The 12,110-nt window shown below is 44.1% G+C and overlaps 1 protein-coding gene across 1 annotated transcript; it reads left to right on the top strand.

Moving 5' to 3' along the window:
• Nucleotides 1–7,926: 7,926 nt before the first annotated feature.
• Nucleotides 7,927–11,687, top strand: EEF1A1 (eukaryotic translation elongation factor 1 alpha 1; the record flags this gene model as incomplete). Its single annotated transcript, XM_079532893.1, has 7 exons — nt 7,927–8,070; nt 9,106–9,285; nt 9,422–9,718; nt 9,991–10,141; nt 10,300–10,556; nt 10,787–11,021; nt 11,317–11,687. The coding sequence occupies 7 exons, from the start codon at nt 7,927–7,929 to the stop codon at nt 11,439–11,441; spliced, it is 1,389 nt and encodes a 462-aa protein (XP_079389019.1). The 3' UTR covers nt 11,442–11,687.
• Nucleotides 11,688–12,110: the final 423 nt, after the last annotated feature.

Here is a 12,110-nt window from a genome sequence, read left to right on the forward strand (position 1 = left end):
TGTGGGGATATTTTAGGTTTTGCTTGGCTTGTGGCACAGCCACACCTCTGAGCTAACACATCAAATCTCCTATGATCAGTATTCCCCTCTTCTCTATTCTGTCCCCTGCCTGTTCCCCAGGGCTCTGGCAGAGCAGGATGGCATGTTAGCCCTGGCTGCTTTCATTGGGAGGTTTGGCCTCAGTGCTGAAAGCTGACTCAACACTTGTTCATAGTTTAAAGGGGCCGAAGTCTACTTTGTACTGTGTGTGACACAGCTTTTAACCTCTGAAATGCCATCCTCCTGTGGATTGCCCTGCAAAACTGCTCTTCATTTTTTTTCACTATTGTTATGGAAAGGATTATGAGGAGTACCAGCCTGGATGGATTGACCTCCCACATAACATCACTTCGTTGATAGTTCCAATCAAAGTAACACTGTCCACGGGGAAAACAATGTGTGCTGTGTTTTTGGTTTTTTTTATCATTCTTCTGGTTATTGTTTTGAAATCACTGGAGGAAGCAAACATGTTTTCCAGCATTGCATTTTGATAAAGAAACCAGCACTGAATGAATGCTTTGTAACATGCTGCCAGGTTTATCTTGCACATCCTGCAGCACTTCTGTTTATACATCTCAATATGTTTGCCTTTTCACAAGAGTATGGCAGTGTTGACTTATGTTGAGTTTACAATTCACCCTCATTCCAGTTGGTAGCTACAGCTTCTCCTGTGTTTATGCAGAGAACCATTCCATAAAAACAACAAATATTAACCTTGATTTATTTCCTAATTTTAGACCATTTTTCCAGCTTGACCACATTGCTCTGAATTCTGCTCTTGGTCCTGAAGTGTTCAGCTTCCTCCCAGCATGCTATTTGAAATCACTTTTGTATGTATTTATATCTGTATATCTGCATGATGGCATAACATCTGTTCACAGAAACTGATTTGGTACAACCTCCCATAGTGGTACTACCAATTGCTTTTGGGTTTTTCAGCTGGTCTCTCACACTTCCATTATTTTGACCAAAGTCTGCTGAAGTTACTTCTGTTAAGTCACATGTAAGAAGTCCACTCTTTCATCAAGTTAAATGATACCCACATTTCTCCATCCATGAGCCTGTTAAACCTGTGACAGTAGAAGCTGAGTTTGATGCAGCCTGCTTTAACGAGTCTGTAGCTGTTGCTTATCAACCTACTATCTTCTAAAAATAGTTATTTGTTCCAATACATTTTTTCCAGGAATTGAAATTAGACTGACTGCTCCTTGATAGCCCAGCTTGTGCATGTATTTTTTTTTTCAGTTCTTTTCAAGGATTATTTTTTCCTACTTTTCCAGTGTTCTGGGACCTTCTCTATTGCATAGTTTTCAAAGATAATCAGCAGTGGCTCCAAGGTATATTTGTCTGCCAAATACATGGTCTCATGGAGACCATGTTAGATTCATTGAGCTTCAAAAACAAAGAATTTTAAGTAAATGGCCTCTCCTCTTTCTGTCACACACTCATTCCTGCCTCCCCACTCTCGGATCCAGTTATTTCTCCTTTTGTGTGTGTGCTTTGTTTTGTTGTTGTTGTTTGTTTTTAACTAAATTAAATATTAAGCACTTCTTCATTCATTGGATTACTGCTTTTTGTAAGCTGTTTGCTTTGTTCATTGTCAATTACAAGCAATCAACTTCTATTCCTACCATAATATAACTACCAATTGTCTTGAATCCTCTTTGTGTTCCAACTCATTATTCTTCTTTTATAGGATTTTCTTTCTTGTTTTGAATTCCAGAGACTAAGCCGGTACCTTTCGGTAAACTCAACAGATTGAACAAGACAAGTGTAAGTGGTTTTCCAGATCTACTTTTATTCTCATAGTTCTTCTCTGAATGCTTTCCAAAATTTACATGTCTCAAATCTAACTTTGCTGAATAAATGTCAAGCAACTAAATCTGAGCTAGGCTGCTGAAGGACTTGACTTGCACCACTTCTGGTGACTGATTACCACGTAGCAAGAATGTGATTGCAATGGAAGGTGATCTGTAGCCAGAGTGATGCCAATACTTGAAACCACAACAGCATCAAGATGAGAGTGGAAAAATGAATGGTGCTTCTGGATGGATGTTCATCTGCATACGTTCTCGCTAGCACAAGTGAGCAATTCTTACTAGCAAAAGTTTTGGGTGCTGCCTTTCTTCCTTCTTTGGCCAATCCCTCTGTTCTCTCCAGCTTGTGATGTATTTTAGTGGTTTGCACCACAAACGCTTCTATGTTTTTCTTGCTGGCAATCTTAAGCAGCATCTCAGTTTTTCTTACTTTGTATAAAACAACCTACTTCCAAGAAATCAAATTATAAACTTTGTCTCCCTCCTTGAAAATTTGCCTTTTCTCGCTTCAGTGGGAGAGGTATAAGGATGGTATGCAAAAGGTCTGCAATACGAAAACAAGGAATTACAGCTTTTCAGTCAGTGAACTTCTAGGTTGCTGAGTGTACAGGCAGCTCCCAAGGCAGTAAAATTAACCTCCTGCCTGAACATTCAGCAAGGCTATCAGAGTAAATCTCAGCTGCTGGAGAGGGCCAAGCAGAAAGCTTCAAGATGTGTGATCAGTAGGTGAGGAGTTGAGTTGCACTTAGAAGTTTCATCATAGGCTTATCGGTAGGAAAGCGTGAGCCAGTTAGTTCAGGTAAAATGATTTTTAGCACAAAAGACTGGAGCGTTGAGGTGGAGTTTTGGAGGAAAAGTTAATGGTAAATTTGCAACAAGAGCCAAACTGACATCATCTAGTGGTTTTCAGTTCAGTAACTGCCCCTGTACACAATGCATTATTTATTCTTTTATGCTCGTGTTTAGCCTGTGTTTTGAATTGAATTCCTTGAAGGTCTTACCTTCATTTAAAATGCCCAAACTGAGGTGGGATGTAGTGAAAATGCAATTGCGTTCAGGGAAAAGAAGCAAATGCTGTAGCCTCCTTGCAGTTGCAGAACACTAATGTAAAACCACAGAACAGTTTAACAAATTATGTTGTTTCTCTGTAATAGTGGTGGTTAGTTCGTCAGCCCTTCACCTTTTTTCTACATTGGTGCCTGGTAACTCATCTCTCTGCCTGGAGCCAGGTCGTCAACTGGCTGTTAGCCTAGTGTGGAATGTGAAGATCTGACAGGTGTCTGCAAGTTCTTGGCTGAACTAAAGGAGCAATTACTTCTTGGATCTGATGTCCTCTATTTTTCTACACGTATCTCCTCAGTTCCAGGGGAGAAGAAAAAAAGTCTTGCTGAAAAAGCCATCTGTGAGGTTCTTCTCTTTCCAATTAAAATGCATCTGCCTTAATTCAGATATTTTCCTCTTCCAGTTCTGTAATGCAGCCTCCACGGAACAGACATTCTGGCAGGGTGGAGGGGGTGGGTATGTCTCAGTGCAGCCCTTAGTTCTGGCCACCTCTGCTGAGTGTCCCTACCCACATGGTACAACACCTTCAGAGTGACACTTAGGCTGACGCTGAACATTCAGTACAGGTGAGCCTTCTTGTGCTGAAGATAAACTTGAAAAGATTGCTGAAAAGGTTTTCTAAAGGCAGACCATTTTGAGTATTCACCTGTTGAACATGCTGAAACTGGAACAGCAGTGCTTCCCGCAGGGAACAACTTGTTTTATGGGAAACAAGGCCTTCTTAAGAGGCTCATTTTAAATTACTGGGAAACTTTGGAAACTGTAGATGTTTACTCATCCAAGTAATACACTCGATAGTTTTTGAAGGTCACTCTCATGCTTTCTATGCAGCTTTCTGAATCTATAAGCAAGGTCAGCTGTGAGATCAGACAAGGTTGTTCAGGGCTTTATCCAATTAGAAGTCTTTGCTCTGTGCTGTCTCCTAAGATTTTAACTTGGAGTGTATATATTGTTGTCTTTTCCCTTCCTTTCACTAAATAATTTCATTTACATAAAAATATTGGCTACTAGTATAGAGCTAAATAACTTTCAAAAGCTTTTTTCAAGCATCCCAGTTCAGTTGACCTGTTGTTTTGAAGGATGTTATCTGTCCAATTTCTTGGTATGTGAATAACGTTGTTCATCTATTAATTGTTCTTATTTGTTAAACAATGATTGTAAAACCTGCTAGGAGGTATGAGGATGATGTGTGGAGAAAGATTTCTTAATTCTCATAATCTTCATCTGCATCATAAGATGTAGTTGGTTTTTATTCTATGAAGAATCGATGCATTAAGGAGTAGAGATGGAAGTAAAGCTGTGCGCTCATGCTATAATTTGTGAACATTTGGATTAACATACAATATTAACTGTAATTAGAAAACATTTCACAGTAAGCATGTGGTTAATTGTATTTGAGAATAATGTTGTGTACTAGAATCAGCTTCTGCTAATCACCAACTACTGTTGGTAAATTTGGGACTACTTTTCCAGCACTCTTTCTGAAAGTGCCCTCAAGAAATTTTGCTGCCTGTTCGATGTATGTATATGGAGCTTGATAAAACTACATGCATCAGATCTGTGTTTGAAGGTTTGTGCTCCTGAAGTCTTGTTTATGCTCTTGAACAGCCCTGTTTGTTGTAGGTAAAGCAGTCAGGTATTGCTGGCTATGTTCATCATTGCACAGGATCAGGACCCTGATCAAAAATATGCTACTTCCATGTGTAGACAGAAGAATGCATTAAAATTTTTCAGAGGCACAACGTTGAGCATGCCCTAAAATACAGTACGTCCTGTATGCTCTGCAGCTACACATTAAAATGGAATTAATACTGCTGTAGTCAGTGTGATCCCCAAATCTAGTTAATATTTATATTCCAAAGTTAGAATGTTTGGCCTAGATATAATGACAGCATGACTTCACTTTAATATCATCTGATTTGAGATTCAAAACCTTTTAAACATGGTAGTTATTGCATAGTTTCCTATGATACAAATACTCAAGAGACTACTTGTATGTATTCTTGCACTTCAGGCATGTATGGACACAGATTATTTCAGTTCAGCATGTGTTCGTTGATGGTCAAGGGAGAATGAGGGTTTTTTTTCCTCCCAGAAAACCCACCTATTTCTGCTGTGTTTAATAACCACTGCTTCAAAGCCTAAACGACATGCCATTCTTGACATCTTTTATCTGCTTCTCCATCAGCTTTTCATATCAAAGAGATTAGTTTTGCCATACTAGCAAAATGTTAAATTTGTTCCAGGTTATTTGCATACGGGCTTTTGGCCAGTGTATGCCTGCCTGTGTTAGTTGAGAGGATTTTTCAGAATGCATTTCCACTGAATTATGTGTGGATACTCATATATCTGAAGGTCCCCAGCTGTATAAATATTTACAAGATTGATAATAGGAATGTTCTGCTAATAGGATGGACGAGGAAAGATGTGCTAGTTGTTGAGAGAATAAAAGCATGTATTTGACTGATTGTGGAGGAAATGATAAAACTCCTTTGAAAATCCAATTAAAGAAATGGAGGGAAAGAAACAACTGCTGAAGACTTAACTAGGAGATGGTTAAAGGTTATCCAACACATTCATAAGGCTTTTGGCTGCGTACATACCAAAGAAATTGCCATCCTAAGAAATGCATACTTCCAAATGCCTTTATTTATGGAAGTTTGTTTAAATACATCCCGTAAATGTGCAGTTTCTTATGGGCCATGTAACAAATCAATAACACATTTCCTTTCTCCTCTCCCTGTTGAGGCACAAGTCACTTCAGTGTTTTCAACTGTGCTTTAGTAGAACGGATACTGGGACAGACTGGTCCATTTAAAAACACCCCCACCAACAGACATATTTCAGAAGCTAACTTGAAACCATCCTGTAAAATAAAGCTTTGTAGCCATGTTTACAAACAGTCTTTGCTTTACAGGAGACCCAAAGTGCTCAGTTTTCTTACCAGTTATTACCCCTTATTCCCCTGCCTGAGCTATGAAAACTCACTTTATGAAAATATGTTTCCCTGCTGGTACTCTGTCTTCATATAAAATGCCTTCACTGATTTAACACCTAAACGTTAGCTCTGAGGAAAGCTGAACCCTCTCTCACTTCTCCCCTCCCGCCAATTTCTGTGTAAAAACAAAGAAGAAAAAGAATGAGATGACATTCTTACAAAAAATAATTGAATTTATTTTAACAATGTCTGGACGTTTGGCAGGCTTTGCTTGGTGAAACTGTGTGTGTGCGCGTGTGTGTGTAAAAGGTGTATATGAAACTCAGCATCTTCTCCAACATGTCTCACAATCATGTTTTTTAATAAATGTGGGGGGGAGGGGAGATTGCTTTTTCTAATCTCACATGGAAAAATGCCAAATTGAAACATTCCACTTCTACATCACTGCATACATTGTGAAGGTTAGTGCTCTCTCCTGTGGCAGATTTAATGTCAGGTGTATCTGAGCTGAGGACACTTGGAGTTGGGTCTGAAGGCACTGGGACAGGCTGCCCAGGGCAGTGGGTAGGGCCTGCAGTGCTGGATTCAAGGAGCATTTGGACCTGCTCTCAGACACAGGGTTTGAATTTGGGGTGCTGTTGTGTGGAGCCAGGAGTCGGACTCAGTGATCCCTGGGGGTCCCTTCCAACTCAGGATGTTCTGTGGAGCCCGTACCAAAAACTGAATGGGATTACAGTTGAATATACGTAAGTAACTTTAACACAGTGCATAAAATTCCCTAAGAAGAAGAAAACATCCTTTTAAAGGAATAAAGTATTTATTTCTCTTCTCGCATTAATTTCCCACAAAAACCTGTATGGCTTTCTATACGTGAGTACACCCTGCTGGAATCACGAGGGCTTTCATTGCTGGCGCCTCATGACTGCTCGCTGCCCCCGTTTCAGAAGCGAAAGGCTGGGGCCGCCAGCACCTTCGGTGGCTTTTGTCAACACCTCTCAACGTACGGTCTGGGGGCACGGGCCGCAGTCCGGACCCCTCAAGCCACCCGAACCGGTTGCCTCAGCCCCTCCCCTCCGCTCCGCTCCTCAGCGGAGCGCCGCGTGCCCCTCTGCCGGGCGGGGCGATGCGCGGGGGCCGCCGGGAGCGGTGACGTGTGGCCGAGGCCCCGCCCCGTGGCAGAGTATATAACGGGCGGTGCTCACGCTGTCGTTCTTTTCCGCTCCGGGTTTGCCGACGCCGTGCGGGTGAGGCGCGTGCGGCGGGGCAGGCCGGGCCTGGGGGAGGAGAGGGGAGGGTGTGCGCGGGGCTGCTCGAGGGGAGCCTCGTTGCGCCGTGAGCGTGGGGTCGTGCCGCGGAGCGGTGCGTGGGAACGGTAGAGCGGGGGGCGGCGGGGGAAGCGAGATGAGAGGCGGATGGGGGCGAGCGCAGGCGTAAAGCCGACGCGTCCCGTTTGAGGACCCACGCGAGGCAGCGCGGCCACGAGCGCGCGGGGCCGTACCGCCGCCTCGGATTAGCGCGGAGCCGCCCGGCACTGGGGCGCGGCGTGCGGTGCTCGGCCGCGGGCGGGTGGAGGCTGGGAACCCCCGGGGGCCGCGCCGTCGGCGCCGCGGTGGGGGAGGGGGAGGCCGGGACACGAGAAAAAAAATGGCCGCCCGCTCTTCCTGCTGCCGCCAGCTCACAAAATGGAGGACGGCGGCTCGGGTGGGGTGAGTCACACACAAAGGAGAGGGGCGGCCCCGCCCTACGCGCCGCCCGTGGCCGCGCCGCCGCCCCGAGCCCCCACTCCAGCCCCTGCCCGGCCCGGCCGCGCTGCGGGGAGGGGGCGACGGCGAGAGCGCGCCGTAGGGGACCCGCGCGGCCGTCACCGCCCACCCCTCCCCTTCGCTCCCCTTTCCCCCCTCCTCCCCCCCCCCGGCGGGGCGGGGCCGGGGCTGCACGGCCCCTCTGCCCCCTCGTCCGGCGGGCGGCGCTGCTGCGGGACGGGGGCGGCCGCAGTAACTGGGATTCCTTCTGGAACTTTCAGGTGTCGTTTCTCTTTGGCCGGAAGAAAGAAGCTAAAGACCATCCGAAATGGGAAAGGAGAAGACCCACATCAACATCGTCGTCATCGGCCACGTCGATTCCGGCAAGTCCACCACCACCGGGCACCTCATCTACAAATGTGGTGGCATCGACAAGAGGACCATCGAGAAGTTCGAGAAGGAGGCGGCTGAGGTGTGCGAGGCGGCAGTGTGGTGGGATCCCGGGGGGCGATAGGGGCAAAAGAAGGAAACTGGGAAGTTCTGTTGCTGTAAAGAGACAGGTCGAGATTGTCTTGGTGATTGTACTAAAGCATTGAATCTGTCACATTGAGATGAAGTCGTTGAGGCGTAGAATAAAGGAAAGAGCCTGAAGGTTACCTCTGTATGCTTAGAATCAGAACGGGAGTTCCCAGCTTCAGTCTTGGCCTGCGTTTAGAATCACAGAGTCATTAAGGTTGGAGAAGACCTCAGAGGTCATCTAGTCCAAGCATTGGCCCATTCCCACCATGCCCACTAACCATGTCCCTCAGTGCCACGTCAGCAGGTTTCTTGGACGCTTCAGTGACTCCACCATCTCTGTGAGCAGACTGTTTCAATGCATCGCCACTCTTATGGAGTAGAAATTATTCCTGATATCCAATCTGAACCTCCTCTGGCACAACTTCAGGCTGTTGCCTTGTGTCATCCTTCTGTTTAGTTGAAAATGTAATGGTCAAGCTTGTCTCAACATGAAAGAGTCCAAGATACCAGTTTGTGAACCTGTGGAGAATATTCTGATTTTCCTTTGTTTTTTCTTGAAGACAAAGTAGCGCCTAATAAGCACGTAACAGAAGGAAATCCAGTGAATGCTGGGCTGTGTGGTTGTTAAAATACTGATTGGAACACGGATGACATTAGTAAGAGGGCTAGAATTTGTAGTGGACACTTGATAGTAGCACTAAGCCTTAGGAGATCCATCATAAAGATGTGTTAGCACAATTAACAAGCTGTCAAGAGGGTCGAAGTGTCAACAGGTTAAATAACAGCAGTTGGCATTTCTCGGTAGTAGTGCCAAGTGAATCTAGGCCAGAGTTTTACAAGCAACAGCAACTTTCAGCATAAGTCACTCCCTATTTATAGCATTTGCTTTTTAGTGTATATTTCATGGTCTTTATGAGTAAATGAAAATATATATTTAAATAAATAAATATATATATATATATATATTTTTTCTGTTTTAAACTCACAGATGGGCAAAGGTTCCTTCAAATATGCCTGGGTCTTGGACAAGCTCAAGGCTGAGCGTGAGCGTGGTATCACTATTGATATTTCCCTGTGGAAATTTGAAACAAGCAAGTACTACGTCACCATCATCGATGCTCCTGGACACAGAGACTTCATTAAGAACATGATTACTGGAACTTCTCAGGTAAAGAAATAAAATTAAGGATGTGGGGAGCTCAGGGAGACTGCTCCTTGGCTGGTTTACAGCAGGGAAGTTGCCCATGCGCTTTAGTGCGTGTGTAGGCTTTATAACAAGGGCTTTTTTTTCTATCTTTTCAAAGGCTGATTGTGCTGTCCTGATTGTTGCTGCTGGTGTTGGTGAGTTTGAGGCCGGTATTTCTAAGAACGGGCAGACCCGCGAGCATGCTCTTCTGGCCTACACCCTGGGTGTGAAGCAGCTGATTGTTGGTGTTAACAAGATGGATTCCACTGAGCCACCTTACAGCCAGAAGAGATATGAAGAGATCGTCAAGGAAGTCAGCACTTACATCAAGAAAATTGGCTACAACCCTGACACTGTAGCGTTTGTGCCAATCTCTGGTTGGAACGGGGACAACATGCTGGAGCCTAGCTCTAACGTATGTTTCTTTTTTTTTTTTTTTTTTTCCATATATTTTTAAATTAAACTAGCAGGATTATTAAGATAAGTTAAACAACAGTTAAATGCGTATTTTTTTCAGTAGTAGTGTTTCAAAACGTTGAAGTCAGTGTGAAATCCTAGCACTTTACAGATTCTTATTCTGTGGTGTTTAATGCACCAAGACGATGCTAAGGAGTTAGATCAGTCAGTTCGTAGCGTCATTCTGTTAAAATGGGCAAGTAACTGATGCTTGGGCTGGTTTTGTTACAGATGCCGTGGTTCAAGGGATGGAAGGTTACCCGGAAAGATGGCAATGCCAGTGGAACCACCCTCCTGGAAGCCTTGGACTGCATCCTGCCTCCAACTCGTCCAACTGACAAACCTCTGCGTCTGCCTCTTCAAGATGTCTACAAAATCGGCGGTATGTGTTCACTACAGTGCTCGTGTGTGGGACAGAAATGCTACTGTTTGCCTGGAAACTTGAGTGAGAAGTATCAAAATCTTGCCTGAAATGTTCTTCTCTTCTCCATAAGGGTATAATGTCTTAATTGGATTTCTGAATTCACTTCTCTTTTGTAGGCATTGGTACTGTACCAGTTGGCCGTGTGGAAACTGGTGTCCTGAAGCCAGGCATGGTGGTCACATTTGCCCCTGTCAATGTTACAACTGAAGTGAAATCTGTTGAGATGCACCACGAAGCCCTTAGCGAAGCTCTGCCTGGTGATAATGTTGGCTTCAATGTTAAGAACGTGTCTGTGAAAGATGTCCGCCGTGGGAACGTTGCTGGTGACAGCAAGAATGATCCTCCGATGGAAGCTGCTGGCTTCACTGCACAGGTGACTTTTGCAACTGTTTGAAGACGTTAGAAGTGTAGGTCTAGATTGTGAAATACAGAACCTTGCTCTTTGTTACCAGTGGGCTAAGCTGTAAGGTGATACAGACTTGTGCTATGAGATAGGGTTTGCCTTAAGCAAATACATGAAAGCTGTGGCTCTCTTAAGTCACAGCAGCTTGTGGGGAGCTTTTCAGAATTGCCCTGGTGTAACGTAATTGCTCACTTTCTTAGGTTATTATCCTGAATCACCCTGGCCAAATCAGTGCTGGTTATGCCCCTGTGCTGGATTGCCACACTGCTCACATTGCCTGCAAATTCGCTGAGCTCAAAGAGAAGATCGATCGTCGTTCTGGCAAGAAGCTGGAGGATGGCCCGAAGTTCCTGAAATCTGGAGATGCTGCCATTGTTGATATGATTCCTGGCAAACCCATGTGTGTTGAGAGCTTCTCTGATTATCCTCCTCTGGGTAAGGCATTTCCTAAAATGTGCTTAATGTTGAGCTTTGGAAAAGGCACTCCTTGATATCTGGTATTGGGATGCAGTCTTCTACATAAAATAATAACTTAAAGCTGTAAATTCAATTGTGATTTCAAAATGAAACCAAAACGCAGGGATAACGGTTGTGCTGTTGCTAGAGTAGCTGAACGATAATCCCAGTCTCAAGCAGAAGTTGCTTGCTTAGCCACTGTTGCACGTTGTTGCTATGCAGACAATGCTGTGGGCTATGAGAAGGAAGTCATGAAACACGTTTTTGTTTTCAGGTCGTTTTGCTGTGCGTGATATGAGGCAGACAGTTGCTGTTGGTGTCATCAAGGCCGTCGACAAGAAGGCTGGTGGAGCTGGCAAGGTCACAAAGTCTGCTCAGAAGGCCCAGAAGGCTAAATGAAAATTCTGTACATCAGCTGCCACCTCAGTCGTAATCAGTGGTGGAAGAACGGTCTCAGAACTGTTTGTCTCAATTGGCCATTTAAGTTTAATAGTAAAAGACTGGTTAATGATTACAATGCATCGTAAAAGCTTCAGAAGGAAAGGAATGTTTGTGGACCATTTGTTTCGTGGCAGTTTAAGTTATTAGTCTTTAAAATCGATAAATTTTTTAAAATGGAAACTTGACCAAAAATCTGTCACAGAATTTGAGACCATTAAAACAAAGTTCAATGCTATGTCTCTGTGTTCTTTGGGTTAATATTAACCTTTCAGGAAAGAAAAAATACATATGGGCCTTGTGGGATAAGAAAAGAGCATTTATTGAGTGTGTTCTGAAGTAAAGCAGAATCTCATTTTTTGTTTCTGAAGAGTAAAAGTCAGGATTAAAAAATTAGGATTAATGTTCAGCTGTATCTAAGCCTTAAAAATTGCTCTTGTGCGGTGCTTTCTTCTTGTTAAAAGGTGGTTTCTAGGTTGAGTAACACAAATACAGGCACACTGTATTGGTGCATTCTGTGATGCACTGAGTAAGCCAAGACTTACTCCTGTCAGCAGGAACAAAAAGGCCGAGAAGCATAAGGAATGAACTTGTGGTGGGTTTCTGTTAGTCTCAGGCATGCACCTTTCT

Source organism: Tetrao urogallus, assembly GCF_951394365.1.
Source record: "Tetrao urogallus genome assembly, chromosome: 2".
Taxonomy (NCBI): domain Eukaryota; kingdom Metazoa; phylum Chordata; class Aves; order Galliformes; family Phasianidae; genus Tetrao; species Tetrao urogallus.